At 42.5% G+C, this 21263-nt stretch overlaps 1 protein-coding gene across 1 annotated transcript in view; it reads right to left on the reverse strand.

The window, feature by feature from the left end:
• ST7 (suppression of tumorigenicity 7) overlaps positions 1–16001 on the reverse strand; it is a 102654-nt gene extending 86653 nt beyond the window's left edge. The window contains exon 1 of the mRNA XM_056845774.1: positions 15851–16001. Coding sequence (XP_056701752.1) covers positions 15851–16001 — 151 coding nt within the window. The remainder of the gene's footprint in view (positions 1–15850) is intronic.
• Between the last annotated feature and the right edge of the window lie 5262 nt (positions 16002–21263).

The raw sequence follows: 21263 nt of genomic DNA on the forward strand, positions 1-21263 counted from the left end.
AGAGCAGCACAGTCTTTGCAGGGGTGACTGCAGTGGAGTGCAGTAGAGAAGTAAAAACACTGCCTTAACCCTTCTGCTCACCCTTCTGTAGCCATTTCAGGATTTTGAACACCTGGAACAAATGCTGTTACAATTTCAAACACAACTTCATTTCCTACATTCTCCAATTCACAGACATGTGGCAAGTGAAAAATCATGGAACAAAAATGTGGCAAAGTGATGTAAAATACAGCCTAAATAATTTCATTACTAATGTAGACTGGATTCTTGCACTTCTAAAATAATGCTAGTACCGCAAAGTTTAGAAAACTGGCCTACCGAATGGCTCATATATGCAAGCTTCAAGGGGATATTATCCTTGCAGTGTACTAAATGGTGGAAGTAAAATGCAGTGAGAGAACAGGCACAAGCCACCCAGTTCTCCTTTATCTGCAAGTCACATTTATTTTAATGAGAGTTTCAGTGGCGCACTCAATGGACTCTGCCTTCATTTTCAGGCACAAAGGAAAGAGGCTGATTTTTTTTTCTTTGTCCTTTGTCCTGAAAACGTTCTCTCTCAGGTCCATTTCTTAATGCGTTATTGTCTAGACACCTACAACACTCGGTGGAATTCAAAAGATCTGACCCATTAAAATAACACATTTTCTGGGGAGAAAATATATATTGATAGTATTCCTGCATTAATGTTATAGGAACCAATTGTACAAATATAGATACAACTTTTATTTCCTGGGTAATACACCACTGAACAGTCTTTTCATTAAGAATTTTGCAAAATACTGAAGCAAATAAAATATGAATCTACACAGCACTGTGCATTTCCGTTTGTTTGTATAAGAACTTTATCATACTATTTTCTTTCTTTTCTTCTCCAGAGTTTCTTTGTTAATTAAACATGCCTTGCGTTGGCGGCGTCCCTCCCCCCCACAAACATACACTGCAAACACATTTCAAAACAGATGCCTGGAAATAAAGCATGATTGATTTTTACAACCAGGGTGCTGGGGCTGAGTCATCCTTTTCACCATTTTGAAGGAAGAGTTATTTGGAAGCTAAGCTATGAATCCTCTGTAGATGCCACTTACTAGTTAACACTACTCAGTTCCAACAAGAAGCTAGGTACAAGGAAAATTGTGATTTATTGCAGCAGCAGTATTTCTGCTTATGTTAAAATATTCCCTCTCGACAAAATGTGAAAAGGCTTCATAAATTTTCTTAAATATACTGCGAATAAATTCTAGAAAACAAATTTGTTTCCAGCATGTTTATGGAACTGGTGTGTTATATGAAACATATAAATTGATAGGTATTTTAACAAAAAAATGATGCTGCTACTGCATCAAATGACAACCTTTCCCTTGTGGTTTTTGTATTAAATGTTTGCTTGAAATGTGACTGTTTGGGAACCTGGAGAATTAAATTTAAAAAGCCTTCAGGTTTCCAGACAGTTGCATTTCAAGCAAGCATTTCAAGCTTCATCATCCATCTGTGCCCATCATTTTCTTTTCAATACTTGACACACTTATTTAAATTGGTATTGAATTGACTCTTACTATTATATATTAAATGTAACCGAATGTATATTCAGCTGCAACACAGACTCACAACACTGGTCATCACCCGGAGCTGTGGGCTTGACTGCACAGAAGGTTAATTGGACCCACATAATGACATCTTAGGGGGAAAGGAAAACTACAGCTGGGCAAACATAGTGCCTGCACCCACTGCCTACCCACACGATCTGACAGAGGCTAGGGATCATGACTACCACCATCCAAATAATGCTTTGGGCAATGATTCCTAATCAGTGGGCCAGGGACCCCTGGGATAGGGCCACCGCTCAGTGGTAGAACATCTGCTTGGCATGCAGAAGGCCCCAGGCTCAATCCCCAGCATCTCCAGTTAAAAGGACAAGGTAGCCGTTGATGTGAAATACCTCAGTCTGAGACCTCAGAGAGCTGCTGCTGGTCTGAGTATGCAATGCTGACCTTGGTGGACCAAAGTTCAGTATAAGGCAGCTTCATTTGTGTTCATGCGGGGACCCAATGCATGGGATCCACAAATCCATCCAGCTTGGGCAAGATTCTGCCTTCCCTCCACCTGTGCTTCCCCCCTCCCGGGGCTTGCCTCCATGGCAGCCATAACCCCCCTACCTCTGTGTATGGCCAGCTGTCAGCTGGGTTTAGGGTTGCCAACCTCCAGGTAGCAGCTGGAGATCTCCCGCTATTACAACTGATCTCCAGCCGATAGAGATCAGTTCACCTGAAAAAAAATGGCCGCGTTGGCAACTGGACTCTATGGCACTGAAGTCCCTCCCCAAACCTCACCCTCCTCAGGCTCTGCTCCAAAAACCTCCCGCCGGTGGCGAAGAGGGACCTGGCAACCCTAGCTGGGCTCCATCCACAGGTCAGCTTGCTGAGGTTCGGCCGTGTTTCCCCAACTGGGTCCACCAGCTCTCAGCATCAGCTGGAGACCCCCACATGTGCACCAGCCTGGCCCAGTCTGGACTGCTTGCCTACTCTCAAGGAGAACCACTCCTCATGAGAGGCCTGGATGGGGTGTATTGCCAATCTCCAGGTTCTAGCTAGAGATCTGCTATTACAACTGACCTCCAGCCAATAGAGATCAGTTCCCCTGGCGAAAATGGCCACGTTGGCAATTAGACTCTACGGCATTGAAGTCCCTCCCCTCCCCAAACTCCACCCTCCTTAGGCTCTGCCCCAAAAGCCTCCTGCCAGTGGTGAAGAGGGACCTGGCAACCCTAGCTCCCATTGCCCACCCCCTACCATCTCCAACAACAGCTGGAAATGCCCACTACTTGAACAGAGACAAAGACTGTAGCTGTTCAGCTGGAGGCTCCCTTGTGGGCCTGTTAGTTGCCTTCCCTGGCCCCTCCTATAATCTCTGCCAGCTCTGCTTCAGGCAGCAGTCAGGGGCCAGGAGCTTCACTGGGATGTGGCTTCTCTCTCATGCCCACCCCAGAGCAGCCTGGTAAGTGTGGGAGGAGTTGCCCCTGGATGGGGGGTGGGGTGGATGTCATCCCACCTTTACGAAGAGCTGCCTCCCCACCCATTATTATCCATTTCCAAAATGCCAGTTTAATGAAGGCATATTAGTAAACAGTACATTTATCAGCTGTCAAAACAACCAGCAGCTCAACACATGTGCCCAGAGATCTGTCAACATATACTGGAGATGAGGTCACTTTTCCTTCAATCCAAGTGCCATTGCTAAAGCCAGGGGGCAGGGAGCAGCCAAGCATCCCCTTGATTGTGCCTGGATACAGCACAATTGAGGATTCTCCCTACAAGGAACATTTTGTATTGCACTTTAATTATGATTTGCATTAGATACTGCTACCTGTAAGCTTCTTTGTGAGATAACTTAGTATTGGAAAGCAGGGTTAAAATCAAAGTAGATAAGCATCTACCAATTGTTCTGTCAAGGGCTGAAAGTTCATTCAACTCATTGTGAAAGTTAATTTTCTGCACTCATTGTTGGGGAAAGAGGGAAGGAATTTAAATAACGAAACAAACTGGATATGGAACCAGATCTAAGGTTGCAACTTTCATCACTTCAACCAGACTTCCAGTTTCTGAGAGCTACAAAACAGGACCACCCATCTCATTATATGATTCAGTATAATAAATAAACATACTTTCTATAGATTGAATACATAATGTCTACTCACACACATCATCATCTATACACAAATAGCGATGTGTGGCTCCCATCTCTGGATACCAAGATCTGCGGGTTGGGGCTACACAGACGCTAAACAGACTTTCCTGCAAACTTGGGGGGCTCCCCAGGTATGCAGGAAAATCTGAAATGTTTAAATTTCCACAAAATTTAAATTAAAAATTAAATTTTTTAAAAGTGTTGTCTGTGCATGCAGACAATAGACTTACTTTGCTTCTGCAATGGAGTCTGGCAGCAGCTGCAGTAGAGCCCTGGAGCCCAGCCGTAGCAGCCACGGCAGATGCCAGAAGCTGCTCCAGGCCCAGTCATAGTGGCAGACGGCAGGAGCTGCTTGGGGCGTGGCCACACCAGTGGCAGACACTGGGAGCTGCTCTGGGCTTGGAGCAGCTCCCAGACACCACAGCCACAGCAGCTGGGCTCCAGGGTGAGTGGTTGAGCCTGGACATGATGGGCATGGAGTAGGGGTCACTGGGGAGTGTGGGAGAAGGTAATTGTGAATTTCCTGCATTGTGCAGGGGGTTGAACTAGATGACCCTGGTGGTCCCTTCCAACTCTATGATTCTATGACTCGTACCAGCTCAGCAATGGGTTGGGGGGGGGGGATATGGGATTCCCATTCCCGTGAGTTTCACGGGCCCCCACCCACTGAGCCAGGAAGAAAGTCCTCACTGCCACCTCCACCTAGCCAACAAGTTTGCCGCTCACCTGCTGGAAGGTAAGTGGGGAGAGCAGAAAGGGTGAGGGATAGTGGAGTCCCAAGGGTGGGGGGCTAAATAGGGAGAGCTGCAAAGGTGGGGTGAGTGGAGTGCCAATGTTGGGCAGCAGGTGGGGAGAGCAGCAAGGGTGGGGTAGATTGATGGAGAAAAGTGGGGGGGCAACAGAGATGTGGGTAGGTTGACAGAGTAGGGGGCAGATTGATGGAGAAGGGGTGGGGGCAAAAGAGATGGGAGTAGGCTGGCAGATAAGGAGATGGGAGAAATGGGGGGTGGGTTGATGGAGAAGGGGTGGGATAGCAAAAGGAAGAGAAAGATAGGTTTTCAGATAAGGGGAGGGGAGAAAGGGGTAAAGGGGGCATGCTGACAGAAAAGGGGAGTAGATTGACAAAGGAAGAGCAGGGGCAAAAGAGATGGGGGTAGGTTGACGGATGAGGGGAGGAGGAGAAAGAGGGGAAAGATTGTTAGAGAAGGGGGAAGAGGGAAAGAAGGGGAGAAGGGATCACCTACCACTAAGAGTTTAATGTTTCATGGTAACACCACTTAAAGTGATAGAATTCTCCCAGTCCCCATTGACAGTCTTCTATCTATCTATCTATCTATCTATCTATCTATCTATCTATCTATCTATCTATCTATCTATCTATCTATCTATCTATTTATCTATCTATCTATCTATCTATCTATCATTTTAAAACTCATTTTCAATTGTAGAAGATTAGTTCCGTAGGATTGCTATGCTGGGCCTTTTCAATGAAGCCCACCCCATTTTAAAAAACAAACTGTAAAGCGTGTTTTATTTCTCCCACAGTAAGGAAGTTTTCTCCTTGTTTGCTTTGAGGATCAATGTAATAAACAAAAACAATGTAATAAACAAAAACTATATATTACTCTTCCTACACACTTGACACTGAGAGACACTGTCCTTCAGTGTTACTCCTCTGAAGATGCCGGCCACAGCTGCTGGCGAAACATCAGGAAAGAAAATACCAAGACCACGGTCACACAGCCCGGATAACCTACAAGAACCAATGAACTCTGACCATGAAAGCCTTCGACAATGTGACTTATTTCTGCGTAAACATGCATAGATGCTGAGAGTGGACATCATTCCCCATAATAATAAGGATCATCCCCTTGCAACCAAGGAAAGCCAGCTCTTATTATGACTCATCAGTTCAACTACCTTGCTCCCTTCCTAAATCTGCACGGAGTCCCAATGAAACATACAAAGCAAGGAATTGGCTCTTGGGTTGAATAGTTGATTTTTCTCCTCTTTTCCTAGGATAGAGAAGTAGATGAAAACTCCCAGAATTTGTGCTGACTTCAGGAAAGTTTGGAAGAAAGGAGTACACTCTTTACCTCACAAGTTTCCCTCAGCCTTGGCACAAACTCTAGCAAATCCTCCACTCTTCTAGTGGTTTGGGTGAAGAGCACAGTAAGCTCACTTTCTCTCCCTCTTAATGCTGTAGGCTTATATGAACCACACCGCTTAATGGCCACCAGGCAGAATGAGGGCAGGTGTTTTTGTTATTCTGACATGCTGCCTAGGTTCCAGGGCAACATCACACATGTGCTAATTTCTTTTTCTTATTTTTAGGGGAAAGAAGGCATTGCGTAGATAAGCCAAGTGTTACTCCTCTGAAGATGCCTGCCACAGCTACTGGCGAAACGTCAGGAAAGAAAATACCAAGACCACGGTCACACAGCCCGGATAACCTACGAGAACCAATGAACTCTGACCGTGAAAGCCTTCAACAATATTTTAAAAACAAAAAAATCTGCTTCTATTGCTTGTTTTTCATACATAAAATGCCTCCAAATGATTATACTACATTCCCCAGTATCCTCATTGTCAACTACTGCTTCTCAGCTCCAGGAGATAAATGAATTTGAATTTTATACCTTTCATAATGCTTAATGGCTGACCTCTAGTGTTTGCTGTAAATAAAGCATGTTCATTTTCTGCCAGGTGGTCATATTCTGTCATCACTATGAAATCTCTTATCCTTTTGTCATAATAATCAAACTTGGTTATTAAATTATAAGTCAAATGTTTTTGTGAGGACAATGGGGAAACTAATGAAAAGTGCATGGAATTCCTATGTAGCACCTATAAGCTGTGTATAGCTTGCTGAAACTAGGATCCTATTATGGAATTTTGCATCATTTAATGTGTCATGTTAATGTGTGTGTGGGTAAAGTGCCGTCAAGTCGCACCTGACGTATGGCGATCCCTTATGGGGTTTTCAAGGCAAGAGACTAACAGAGGTGGTTTACCAGTGCCTTCCACTGTATAGCAACCCTGGACTTCCTTGGTGGTCTCCCATCCAAATACTAACCAGTTTGGGACCACCAAGCCCTCCCCTCCTCCCTTACTGGCCCTTGCCTGATGCTGGACAGCTCCTTTTCAAAGTGTGTGTGATGAGCTGTGCATGCCCCATGGAAGCCTCCATCTTCTTGTGAAAACCACATCAGCTATACTTTAAAAGTTGGGGTCTGCAAAATATCTGAAAAGACAGTGGGGCTTCACAGATTGCTGAAGCTTGAGAACCACAACTCTAACCATTTAATCATTTTGGTTGCCATTTACTGCACAATTTTCCAGTGATATGATATCCCATTTGAAATTGAGTGACCAGAGGTTTATAAAGTTATGTCTGTTAAAGAAAGTGAATACAGAATGTTCACTTCTGCTCTTCCAATTCTGGAATGTGTACTTGCCTGGTGAAACTGATTTGGCAGTAGATTTGGAGCAGGAAAAAAGGCACTACTTCATCAAACTTTCTAAGCAAATAGCCAGGTTTGGATCTTGCAGCAGGTGAATTCCATTTGTTATACACATTCATGGAAGATGTGTCCACAAACAGCTAATGGGCAGTATCCCACCATGATGCTCAGATAATGGCCACAGGTTCCACCAACACAAGAGACTCTTCCATTAATAGAAAAGCCTTTTTCATCAGAAGAAAGTGCCACTGCTAGCCAAGTGGAATTGTACAATACCTGTATTACTTGATGAAGATATTAAAGGAAACCTCCATGTTCAAAGGTAGTAGACATACAGCAGACATTGAGCATTTTATACCAAGAGTATGGAGCATTTTATACCAAGAGTGTGGGGCTAATACGTTAACTGATACCTCTGAATCCCTGCTGCAAGGCCTGACGATGGGAGGAGAGAAGGCTGTTGCCTGAATACCCTACCTGAGAGTTTAGCAGAGGTGTTTTTTTGGCTACTGTTACAAACAGGATCCTAGGCTCAATGATTTAAGTCAGGTCTTTTTATGTCATTTGGGCAATTTTTCACAGAGATACTTTAGATCCTTGCCCTTCAAGAGGAGGTAAATGTTTCTAATGATCACATGCACAAGAAAGCACAATGATCAAGCAAAAAACATATATAAACCAAGAAGATATGCGAAGTTTAGATGTAACCGTCATCCTGTTACTCTGTGGGGGTTTTTAATTCAATGTGACAGACATTTTCAAACTTTATTTTCAGTTCTAGAACTAGAATAACAACTTTCTGTGCCTGTCATATTTAGAAAACTAGGAACCATGAAGAAAATAGTTACCATTGAAAGATGAAATGTTATATGCATTTTCTTTGGCATAAAGTCTCATTGAACAAGTTATTAATCAACCATCTTATATGTTATTTTGGGCTGTGTCTATTAGGATGTATCCACAGAGTATCCACAAGATATGAGTTATTTTTTGTCCTCTGTCAATCTCCTATAAGTTAATAAAACGCTTGCAAGCGCTCAGATTCCACCTATCATAAAATCTTTATAGTATGCAGAGTCCTAAACTTAACTGAAATATGTATAGCTAAGATTTTGATAAGGCAAAAAGAAAAATCCACACACTTCCTATTGCACACGTAAACACATTTGCAGCCAGTACAACATAAACAACATAAACTGCTTCACTCAGAACTGAAGATGGCAATGAACAAATATGATAAATCAGGGCTTTATTTAAAAAGCACAGACTAAACAAATTAGTCTCCATCTTATGCAAAATAACTAATTTTACTTCCTAGGACACACTGAGGTTAAAAAGATTTCAGTGGCATTTTCCTTTCCAGTGAAACATTTAAATTGCAAGGTGCTTTGAAACAAAACATGCATAAAAAGTGGTAATACTCCATGATTAGATTATATTGAGTTTATACAAACAATTATGTTACACTTATCTTAAACTTTGTTATATAAAGATATTTAACATATTTATGTTGTATATTATCATTTGATAAAAGGCATATCCCTTGCCTAAGATGTTTGGAATATTTATTGGGCATGCCTTTTGTATAATAAAAAGTCATGAAAAATCCTAGGGGCCTGACAACTTGGACTCCTATAAATTTACTGCTGCCATGTAGGAATTTTAACAATTTACATAACCATTGTCCTTCCACTTAAGTAATTATTTAAATGTTCACTATCTATATGGGCTCCATTAAAGGGATTTATCCAGTGCATCTGATTCTTCAGATACATGTGACAACAGCTGATCTATGCTTGCCCCAGCCTATAGGTGATAAGAGGGGAAACCGTTAAGCACAGTCTGCCAGAAACACACAGGTAATGAAGCTTAGATTTTGTACTGATTAATTTTAAGAAAGCTTACCAGGATAGGTTGCTGTTTGGACTTTTCCTCCTGGTTAGCTTCCACATACAAGGTTGGATCCAGCTGGTTTTTCAGCTAGTGGAAAGGGAAGGACGGGTCTCCTTTGACCAATAAAAGAGGGTATATGGAGGTTCATGGGACCTGACTGTACAAAAGCTATTTGGGATGAGTACTGTATTAAGGAGGGGAATTGAGCATGGTTTCATGGGAAAACTAGCTGGATCCAACCTACATATTAGTGCCATAGAAAAGGTCAGAACAAAACTTCTAGTTCTAAACTTTCCAGATTGGCAAGGGTATGTCGAATGTACTTTGTGCAAAAAATATGACTTCCCCCTTCTTCCTGGCTTCCCCTTTGGCCATGCCGTTCTTCTTCCATCAATTTAAAGCATATACACCAACTTCCTCCCAATAGCTGTAATCACATCTGTTAGTTTATTTACACTTTTAAGAATTTGCATTGGCTCCATGTTGGCCTATGAAAACTTCAATTATTAGTCCTTAACTGAAAGAGACTGCATGAGATTTGTTATTTTTGGGAGTGGGGCATCAAGCCGCAGCTAACTTACGGCTACCCTGTAGGGTTTCACCTGAATATAGAAGATAAATAGAAGGATTTGTGAACTACAGGAAAAAGAACCTGAGAAAGGGCTGCGTTTAGGTGGGCACTATCTTGTGCATCAACAAACACTGATCTACAGGTTAGCACCATTTTAAATTTGTATACCTGATCAGCTTTTCACACAGAATGCTTACAAGATGAGGCCTCAACATTATGCCCTGACACATCTTTTTTCTCCCCTCCTCCCAGTTTTTCTCAATATCCAAACTGATGAAGAGTTCCAGAGAATTCGGAAGCTTGTGTGCAATGCTGCGTTATTTTGGTTGGTCCTACAATGTTGCTGCTCTTATCTAAAGGCTCTCCTGTTTTCTGCTCCCAACTATCTCCCTAATCATATATGCTTCCTTCACACCTTCATGTTTTGTGCATTTCACCCTTCCGATCATCTAACATTTCTCTATCTTTTACCATGCTCTTTTATCTACCTACCATCTTTCTTTCTTAATACAGAATGTAACCTCCCCACCCCCCACCCAATACCAGAATCATCTTATTCTCACTCCTTTTTAAAAAAAGTACAGGATCTGTTGCACTGGGACAGAATAGTAACAGCTCATTTTACAAACACAATTTCACATTCACACATCAAAAGGTAGATCCAGTACAGAGAAACATGCTTAAGCCCATTAATTTCAATGAACACATTTAACTCTGTGCTGGATTGTGACACATACCATTACATTTGATTTGTAATTTAAATAAACAAGATGCTGGGAAAGAACAACCAGGCCTATATGAAAAAATAGTTTTGAATCAATCTATCCCAATTCACATTCTGAGGGTATTTAGAAAATATGAAGCTTTAAGGGAGGTTGTTGTTTTTAACCGCCAAAGCTAAACATACACTCTGGTTATTTTGGACTGGTTATTTTGGACTAAGACAAGAACACATTAATCTTTGCATGCTTAATTTAGTTACTGTGACTGTGCTGCTCTCTTTCCTTGCTAGCAATAATCATAATATTTCCAAGGTTATTTTCCATCATACATTTAATCATCATACATTTAATCATTCATAACATAGTGGTAAAGAGTGGGAGAATGGGAGAGGTGAGGCAGAGACAGGGTCATACCACTAGCAATGGTATGACATCACCTGTAGGTTTCCCCTGGATGTGACATCATTCCTCTCTAGAAATTGCCAAAAACCAAAAATTTCTTTTTCCTGCCAGCCACTGTAGTGCCAGCAGGCAAGGCTCAGTTAAAGTGAGAAATCTCTCACCCCCAAAGGCATATGACAACCTTAATAAATACACAGACAGATCCATAAAAGTCAAAGGAACAAATCTCACATCAGTTAATTTCCCATCCGCAGTATGGGGTTAACAATACTATCCTACCTTACAGTCTGTTGCAAAGATTGGTGTGATAATATACGTAAAGCACTTTGAACAACAAAAGTCAATTTGAATTAATTTGAATGAATGATAGATAAACCAAGCAAACAGAAAAGATTAGCTTCTATATTGACTGATTTAAAGAAAAAGACATTAGTATTATGATAAATGGGAAAGAGATCTCCTGATGAATATTCCAAAGTGGCTTACCCTTCATATGGAAATCAAGGAAATGTCTGCTAACAAGGGCATAAGGAGAAATGCACTCAAAGTGCTATACAGGTGATATTTGACAACCAACAGAGTAGTTAAGATGTACTACTATAATAGCAAGGTTGGATTGGTTTTTTTTTATATTTGGAGGTCAATGTTCAACTGCCAAAAAGTTTTGGAATTTTTTCTCTAAGATCTCAGAAGAAATAATGCAAGTTAAGACCCCATGTGAACCTAAAATTACTCTCCTAGGTCCTTTTCCAAAAGAAATACAGATGAACCCTGCCTCACTGTTTGAAAAGCAGGTCAGAATGAAAAGCCAGTTAGCACCTTCTATCAGCTGCATCTGTTTTGCCAACTTTCTTGTTACCTAGATTCAGCTGATCTGGCCACATTGATCCATGCTTCTGTAAACTAGGGTTGCCAAGTCCCCCCTGACCACTGGTTGGAGATGGGGGGTAGGATTGCCAGATCCAGGTTGGGAAACTCCTGGAGATTTGGAGATGGAGCATAGAGAAGACAGGGACCTCATTGGGGTCAATGCCATAGAATTCACTCTCCAAGGCATCCGTTTTCTCCAGGAGAACTGATCTCTGTAGTCTGGAGATGAGCCGTAATTCTGGGGAATCCCCAAGTTCCCACTTGGAGGCTGCCATCCCTACTGTAAACTCATGGTTGGATTACAGCAACATGCTCTATGTGGGGCTGGCCTTGAAGACAAACTGGAAACTACAACTGGTCCAGAATGTGGCAGTCCGACAGTGGTCAAGGGCTAGCCCCCAGGAACATATCTTGCTCATTTTGAAAGAGCTACATTGTCTGCCAGTCTATTTCCAAGTTCCATTGAAGGTGCTGGTTATGACCTTTAAAGCCCTCCATGACCTGGGACCCACATATTTGAAGGTCCTTCTCCTTCCATGTGTCCCCATGTGCCAGCTATGGTCAGCAGGCAGCCATCTGTTAGCTATCCCACAACTTAGCATAGCCCATCTGGCCTTTTCCATCATGACTTCAGCTCTGTGGAATGGGCTCCCTGAAGAGCTGAAAGGCCTCCTTGGAGATCTTCAGGAGGCACTGCAAGGCCTAACTGTTTGCCAGGGCTTTTGAGGAGGTTTTAATGGCAGGCATCTTTTAAGGGGAGGAGGGGGAGGGATCTGGGGTTTGCTACTTTATTTTTGGTTTTAGTTGGGGATGTTTTAACTATTATTGTAAGCTGCCTTGAACCACGAGGAAAGGTGGAAAATAAATGTTTTAATAAAAAAATATTACCTTTGATCAAAAATAGCCAAGATGTGGTAGAAAAATATATAAAATCGAGAATATATGAATCTAGAAGCATTCAGTATACAAAATGCCACTGATCCACACAGTGAACAACAAAACAGAAGCACTTTAAAAACAGAGTACAACAATGTCTACAATTTGGCAATGAAAGCTAAGTACCACTATTACCTGGCAGGTCTCTAATGCAGGCCAGTGCAAAGCTGTGGCACCACCACTGAAAAAGCCCTGCTCACGTATGATAGAAACTGAAGCAGAGCCTTCAGAGTTGATGTTAAAGTATGTGTGGAAGAAGATAGGGTTGCGAGCACATTGGAAGGCCTTTGTCAGGAAATAACCTTCAAAAGTTGAACTGGGCCTGGAAGCAAATTGGCAGCCAATGCAGTTAAGCAAGAATAAATAAAAAGGATGCTCCCTAAGGCCTGCCCCTTTAAAGAGACAACCTTGCAGCTTCAAAACATTTTGAAGGACAATCTCAAGTAGATTAAATTACAGAAACCCAGCCTAGAGGTTACCAACACCACATATGACAATGGCCAAGTTCTTGTCACTGAGGAAATGTCCTAGTTAATGTAGCAGATGTAATTGGCAGACTGTAAACAAAGCCTGAATACATGGTTTAAAAAATAATTAATGCAACTATTGGCATTCAAGATAACTCCCCAGTGCAAATGTCCACAGTTATCTATAAGGCTTGACATTCACTTGGATAAAACTTTTTTTTCTTAATTAGTACTGAATCAGTTGCTTCAAAACATTTTCTAAGGATTGTCGATTGATAAATTTAATTTTTCTTTAGTTTAACAAAACATCAGCATTCCACATAGCCATCGTCACATACAGAGGTTTACAAGTTCATTCCTGGGTCCACACCTTGTGAAAAATACCCAAGATGGGACTAGGAAGTAAATTAATTAGTATTTTTATTTGGTTAAAAATATCCACCTTCTCCCCTTTTTTGAATCTCCTCCTGTCATAGACACCATATCAGAAATTTACAGCATGTGGCATAGTCTTTAGATTGTTGGACTGGGATCTGGGAAACCCAGATTAAAATTCCCACTTTGCCATGGAAATTTGATAGATGATCTAGGGCTTGTCACACACTCTCTGCCTAACTTACCTTATGGGTGGTTGTGAGGATAAAGATACAGTGGAGGAGAGGAGAACAACGTAAGCCACTTTGGGTCCCCTTTGAGGAGAAAGGCAGGGTTTAACGAAGTAAATAAGTAAAGATTAGCACCCACATCATTCTATGTTCATATTTTCATGCACATTTTCTTCCAGAAAAAACACAATGCTAATCAAATGCAATCAAATGCAACTAACAGGAAATTTTAAACTTGCCGCAGATCTCTGTCCCTGTTCAACAAGAGTGCCTCTAACATAGTTTTGTGTTTACTATTCTCTCCCCCACCTGTTCATGGTATTTGAATGTTGCCTAACAAGATCCGCTACAAGTACACACAACCATTTTAAACCCTGAACCCTGGTTGCTCCTTCTCAGGAAGGAAAGAGAGTTGGAACAGACCAACTCAGCATGCTATAGTGGTTAGGGTGTTGGACTAGGATCTGGGAGATCCAGGTTGAAACCCCACTCTGCCATGACAGTTACTGAATGACTGTGGGCCAGTCACTCTCTTCTAGCTTATCATACCTCACAGGGCTGTTGTGAGGATAAAATGGAAGAAAGAAGGATAATATCCGCTGCTCTAAGCAGCATAAAAATATGCTGAATACATAAATTTAAGTAAATATGCCACAGCAGCTCCCCTACAAGGAAAAACAGTTTATTTTAGAAAAGGCTATTAAGGAACAATGTAATTAACAGAGAGAGAACAGTGAAGAGAAAGAGTGATACAGAATGTTTTCCTCTGCTTGTACTGATTTGTATTAAGTCCAGCAAAAAACAAAACAAAACCCACTTGACACAAGTTATAGTTCACTTATGAAGTGCACTAGTTCTACCCATAGATGGCTTTTAAAGAAAGAGAGAATTAGCCAGATTCACAGGGCATAATTCTGTTAACAACCTTTAGTCACGATAATGAAACAGTGTCTCCATGTACAGAAGTAGTAATATCATTCTGAATTTGAGATTGTAGACAACCGGGTGTTTAGGCTCTGCCTTCCAAAGGGAGTTAGACAGCAGCCGGTGATACCCCAATCCAGACTTCTCTATGTGGGTTGCTGTTCCTTCTTGCTCCTTTTTTGTTATTGCTTGTCTAAATTATATTTTTGTGTTGCTTTGGAAGATGCTTCAAGTCCCCAGCAGGGAAACATACATAGGTAAATAGATTTAAATTATTGGCAGTGTGGGAGAACAAAGCATCCCTGGGATTTCCTTTGATTATTTTCCTACCAATATAATGCAGGAAGAAAACGGATCAGCTGCTTTGCCAAATATTTCTTCTCTCCAACATGCTGTGAGGTCCCCACTCCTCTGGGAGGAGGGGGTAATAATAAAGCCACCATTTATTACAAGGAGGGGGGGGTTCACTACCCCCTGAATATGTCTTGTCTGTATTGAGGCTCAAGCGTCTGGGAAACAGCTGGTTACAAGAGAGGATGGGGGAGCGCTCTGGCTCCCCCCCCCATCCCAACCTGCCCTCCAAACACGACTTCCCCACCACTGGTGTGGGGAGCAAAAGGGTGTCAACAGCTGCTCACAAAGTAGCAGTTCCTCGTAAGGGGCGGGGAGGAGGTGGCACAGAAAGTTTCCAGCTGAAGCCCCTTTTGTTTTTTTTGTTTTTTTATTAAAAAAATATTTTTATAACATAACACATAAATCAAAACAAACAAATACTATAAAAATAAAAAAGAAAGTACAAAAGAGTATAGACTATATAATCTGGTTAATACATTCAAAATTGCAAAGTTACAAAATGCAAAAGTACCCTTCTGACCCTCCACCCACCTTAAAAAGTGACCCATCACCAGACTTCCGAAGAAGTGCCTAAACAGCTGAAAAAATTACTTTATTAACAATAAAATTAAAGAATAAAAATAAAACTGGTTTCTATAACTCACTCACTAGTCAAATCCATTTTTTGCCAGTTTGTCCCAATATGTGACGGCCTTTGCCCATGTTTTTTTTTTTTTAATTCTTCCATATAGCTTTTCCATGTTGGAATTCTGTTAATTTGGCCATCCTCCTATACATCCGTAATGCCTCTCTCCAGTCAGAAGCCCCCTTTGTCGTGCGTGTGCCTCACAACCGTCAGCCCCTCGGCAGGCGACGGGGCCGCCCTTCCTCCCCCCCCCCGCCCGCCTTCCCACCCAGCCGGTCGCCCCCCCCCCCAGTCAAGTTGGAGCCGGAGTCGCGCGCCGGGCGGCCGCCCGGTTACCTGTGGCCAGGTTGTCGTTGACCTTCAAAGGCCCCCTCAGGACGTAGACCAGGAAGAGCGCGGCGAAGAGCCAGAGAGTCCACAGAGAAGTCCACGACCAGACGAAGCAGGACTTGAGCTGCTCCAGAAAGCCGGCCCCAGCTTCAGCCATGTTTTGGGAGGGAGAGAGGCGGGAGGAGGAGGGGGGGGAGGGAGGCCAAAGCCCCGACCGCTTTCCTCAGCCAGCCGCGCTCTCTGCTGCTGCCGGCTGGCCCTGTGCGGCGGTGGGAGGGATTCATGGCTCCCACAGTCACGGCCCCCCCCCTCCGCCCCCTCAGGGTTTCCAGGCAGGCATATCGGTTTCAGCCGCTGCGCGACCAGTAAACACAACGCGGCAGCAGCCCCCCCCCCCTTTCTGCCCTGGCTCTCTCTGGGTCTGCCTGCGCAGCCAGGCGCTTGCCGTCCCTTCCCAGCCAGGTTGGCCAGGGCGCAGGCTTCGCAAAAAGAAGCGCCCAATACTAAGGAGACTAGCTGTGTAAAAAAACAGTATTCAGCTCACACAAATTATGCAAAAGTGCGATGTTATTATTTACAAGTGCAAGAAGCCAACAATAATAGAGAGACGTGCAACGAAATGTATACAAAGATAAAGCGTAGCTAAAGAGCTACCAATAAGAAATGGTCAGTTTCAACCTGGAAAGTCCTTTAAAGGTAAGTACGATGACTTTTCTATTTCTTTCTTCCAGAAAGATGACGACGTCCAGCTGTGTTTTTGCTTCAGTCTCGTCATCTTTCTGGAAGAAATAGAAAAGTCATTGTACTTACCTTAAAGGGCTTTCCAGGTTGAAACTGACCATCTGTATTGGTAGCTCTTTAGCTACACTTTATCTCTGTATACATTTCGTTGCATGTATCTCTATTATTGTTGGCTTCTTGCACTTGTAAATAATAACATCGCACTTTTGCATAATTTGTGTGAGCTGAATACTATTTTTTTACATAGGGCATAGGCTTCAGCAAACTGATGGCGGAGGGCTGGCATGGCGAGGAGTGAGCCTCCTTGCCCGGTCAAGTTGACCTCCGATGTGGTGTTGGCAACTCAGAAGACTGAGAGCGGGGATATGATAACCACCTTCAAGGACTTGAGGGGCTGTCCTACAGAGGAGGGTGCCCAGTTGTTTTCTGTTGCCCCAGAAGGTCGGACCAGAACCAACGGGTTGAAATTAAATCAGAAGAGTTTCCAGCTAGACATTAGGAAGAATTTTCTAACAGTTAAGAGCGGTTCCTCAGTGGAACAGGCTTCCTCCGGAGGTGGTGGTCGTAAGCTCTCCTTCCCTGGAGGTTTTTAAGAAGAGTCTAGATGGCCATCTGTCAGCAATGCTGCTTCTGTGACCTTAGGCAGATCTTGAGAGGGAGGGCATCTTGGCCATCTTGTCGTCACTGGGTGTGTGTGTGTGGGGGGGGAGGTAGTTGTGAATTTCCTGCATTGTGCAGGGGGTTGGACTAGATGACCCTGGTGGTACCTTCCAACTCTATGATTCTCAAGCCAGACACCAACAGCCATCTAACATTCCATATAGGAAAACGGGGACAGGCTTGCTTATTTGTTTAAAATGTTGTAATGCCCCCCTTCTCCTGACCCAAAGTGGGTAACCATCAACCCACAAAATACAATAAAGATCTATACAATGTTTGTGGCACCAAAGACACAAATGGCCAATATAGGAACAATGTATTAACAGAAACCATTTTTTTAATTACCCAGACTCAAAAGCTCTGCAAAATAAGTGCCTTTTACAGCTAAAACAAATTTAACAAAATTTATTCCAGCATTTTGCCACTACCGACTAACATGGCATGGAATCTGGAATTAACTTCATTAATGAGGGTCAGTGTGGTGTGTGGATAGTGCTTCAGGCTGGGATGTGGGAGGACCAGGTTCAAATCCCCACTCTGCCATGGAAGCTCTCTGGGTGACCTGGGACCAGCCATATCATTTCAGCCTAACCTACTTCACAGGGTTGTAGTGAGGATAAAATGGAGAAGAGGAGAATGATGCAAGCTCCTTTGAAACACCATCAGGGAGAAAGGTGGGGGTATAAATGAAGTAAATAAACAAAACTTTCTGATGAATCAACAGCAAATTATTTCCAAACATATGATTTTAGCAAGGCTATAATCAGATTTTCTTATAGTTCGACATCAGCTAATCATAACTTCAATATTTGCCACCAATTAATCACTGAGATGGAAAACAAACACACAGACTGCTTAGGCACACTGCAATCCTTATCACTCTGCTGTATTTCATGAGGAACAAATCCTTGGGGGAGGGGAGCCTTTCCTATGACTTATAACTAAAGCAACCAGACATTTTACATTTTGAACCTGAACTGTTTTTTCTAGCAAAAAGGCCAGATCAATTAATCACTTCAGAGGCACATCTGGCAGCCTCCCTTGTGAGTGCATACTCTGGGCTCACAAGAGTCTATTTCTCCTGAAACAGTAGCAGTTCCCTTGCGGCACATTAGTGTGCCAGCCTAGAGTTGGAAAATTATCAGTCTAGACAGATGGAAAATAAAATGGAGACTTCGCAAAGGACTCAAGGGGAGTTGTCACATGCAGCCACCCAAACAAGATTTGCACTTATCACCCTACTCAGAAGCACTACTTGTAAATTAAATTAATCCCTAAATTGCAGCATTATTATTCAAGTGCTAAACCGACAGTGTTTTGGCTTGGTCTTTATGGCTCTATAAGATATTTGAAACCAGCATATTGAGTATTGCCCTATGACGAGAGATAATCCTCCTTGATGTCATAGCAAAGTTTGGCAAACCGAAGCATCGTTGTGTATTTGGCTGGCATTGGCTTATCTTCTCGTATGTCAATAGAAAGCTCTGACAGACTTGGACTAAGATGCTGAACACAACAGACTTCAGAGAATCTTACAATTAGAACTCCAAGCCCAATAAGAAACTAAAGTAAGCTGTGTACTGTCCAGGGTGACATCAGCAACTTTCAAACAATACCTTAGGGGAAATTGCAGTTTCAGACCTTAGACACTTTCTGCTTGTTATGTAACAGTCAAAGCTGAATGATGCCATTCCTGAAACACTATTTTGTGCTAGAGGACAGTTCCAAAAATTGTGATTTGAAAGTGTCTTTTTCATGCACCGCTCAAAATGTGACTGTTTTTCCAAAGTTTAAATAATCACAGTGAACTAGAGGCTGCTTTCATGCACAGTTTTCAGTTGGGTTTTGGCTCCACACAAGAGTAGAGTTTCTTGGACCCTATCTATGCATAACCCAATCTTTCCTGTGGGTGGCCCTGCTATAAAACATCATCATCCACGTGGGGGTGGCTAGTTTATTAAATGTATCTAAAAGAAACAAGAAGGGGTATCTACCTCTTTAGTGAGTGCATCTAAACGGCAGACTGCCCACATTGTTTCCTAATTGCATGTTGATTATGCTTCCCCCATGCTCTTCTCCAAAACTGCTTAGCTGCGATCTTTCCTGAAAGATCAGAGTGAAACCTGGTTTGCCTACCACGCAGACAGGAAGATGCAGATTTCCAAACCTCCTTGCCCCAGTAAGGTGCTGTTCCCTCCCATCATTTGGCTGACTTAAAAAAAAAATCAGTAGTTGCTATATTAATACCGTCAAAGTTTCTACAATTTTTTTAAAGCTGGCAAATGGTAGACATGAAAAGATACTGAGGCAAACCCCCGTGTTGTCACTCCCATTGCTGCTGACAGCCATTTGCAGCAGCAGTGAATGAACAATAGGGAATCATCCCTGGGTGGAAGCAGCACTAGACACCTGAAGCAAAAATAGATGCTAGATAAAAGTTTTAGAGTAGGCAGGTTTCCCCTTTCACTATCAGCTGCTTCTTACAATTTACCCTTTTCTGAATCACATTTTCTTATTTTATCACATTTCTAGCCCTCCCTCCCCAGCCAAAGCCGGGCTCAGGGCAACTATTCAGTTCATTTTGGTTAATTTACACATTTCTTTACACATATCAGGAGACCCTCTAGGTATGTTACCTCGTATGGAGTTCCGTGGTTTTTCTGCTTTTGGTATCATAATAGGGGCCAATCACTTTATTATAGTGGCAGCCTGAAAGCCTGCAAGAAATCACTGAGGGCAAAAGGCAGAAAAATTGGACATGTCATCCCACTGCTCAGAATCTCCATATCCAGAATTCTTAGGGACTTAACAGACTGAATTTTTCACACATCCCCCATCCCCACACCTTTGACTACATGCTCCAAACTTTCTGGAGCATTTTCATGCTTTATGAAGCTGGTGTTTCAGATATTTTACCTTTCACTTAATTACAACCATGTTTTTCTGTGTACCTGGGGAATACCCTATCTATGCATAACCCAATCTTTCCTGTGGGCCCTGCTATAAAACATCATCATCCACGCAGGGGTGGCTAGTTTATTAAATGTATCTAAAAGAAACAAGAGGTGGTATATACCTCTATAGTGAGTGCATCTAAACGGCAGACAAAATCTGCAATGCACCACCAAGGCATTGCCTTTATTTATATGGAACCAGGCATTACCTACCTTTAGGACACCAAATGAAAACGTTACCAGACCTGACTATAACCAAACTACTATACATCATAAGAATGAAACTTTAACCTTTATAATAGTTAGCAGAAAAAATTCCTTAATCCAAAACAATATTCAAGTGCACCAACCATACAGACTAGAAATAAACATTTCACAATGTGCAAGCTTTCCACAAAGGAATCTGCATGGAAGAAATAGACTATCAAGCTTTCTCTTTTCTAATTCAAGTCCACATAACGTTAAATGCAATGTAAATAAGACTCCAGAAAACAGAATTGGTATACACAGCTCTCTAACTTTTTGGAGTAAAGCCTCTGGACATGTGTCACTCACAAAAGATGCTTATGTTCTTACAGTGTCTAGAGAGCTGGAAAAAACCCACCAAATGACAAAAGCAGAAGTAACTTTGGCTGAAATGTTCATTACCACAGCAGTAATGACAGTTTGCTTCACCTCACTATTACCACACTGTCATGACTAACCGTTTCCTGCTCTCTTCCTTTCCGTTATCTCTGTACTTAGTTGACCCATTCCCAGGAACCCTAAGAATAAGGAGGAACCAACGTTTCTCATCTTGACAAAAGCTGTAGCAAAACTCAGGTGGACAAATAAGAACATAAGAAAGGCCATGCTGGATCAGACCAAGGTCCATCAAGTCCAGCAGTCTGTTCACAGTGGCCAACCAGGTGCCTCTAGGAAGCCCACAAACAAGACGACTGCAGCAGCACTGTCCTGCCTGTGTTCCACAGCACCTAATATAATACGCATGCTCATCTGATCCTGGAGAGAACAGATATGCATCATGACCATTTTTACTAGTAGCCATGAATAGCCCTCTCCTC

Source organism: Euleptes europaea, chromosome 3 (genome assembly GCF_029931775.1).
Source record: "Euleptes europaea isolate rEulEur1 chromosome 3, rEulEur1.hap1, whole genome shotgun sequence".
Classification (NCBI taxonomy): domain Eukaryota; kingdom Metazoa; phylum Chordata; class Lepidosauria; order Squamata; family Sphaerodactylidae; genus Euleptes; species Euleptes europaea.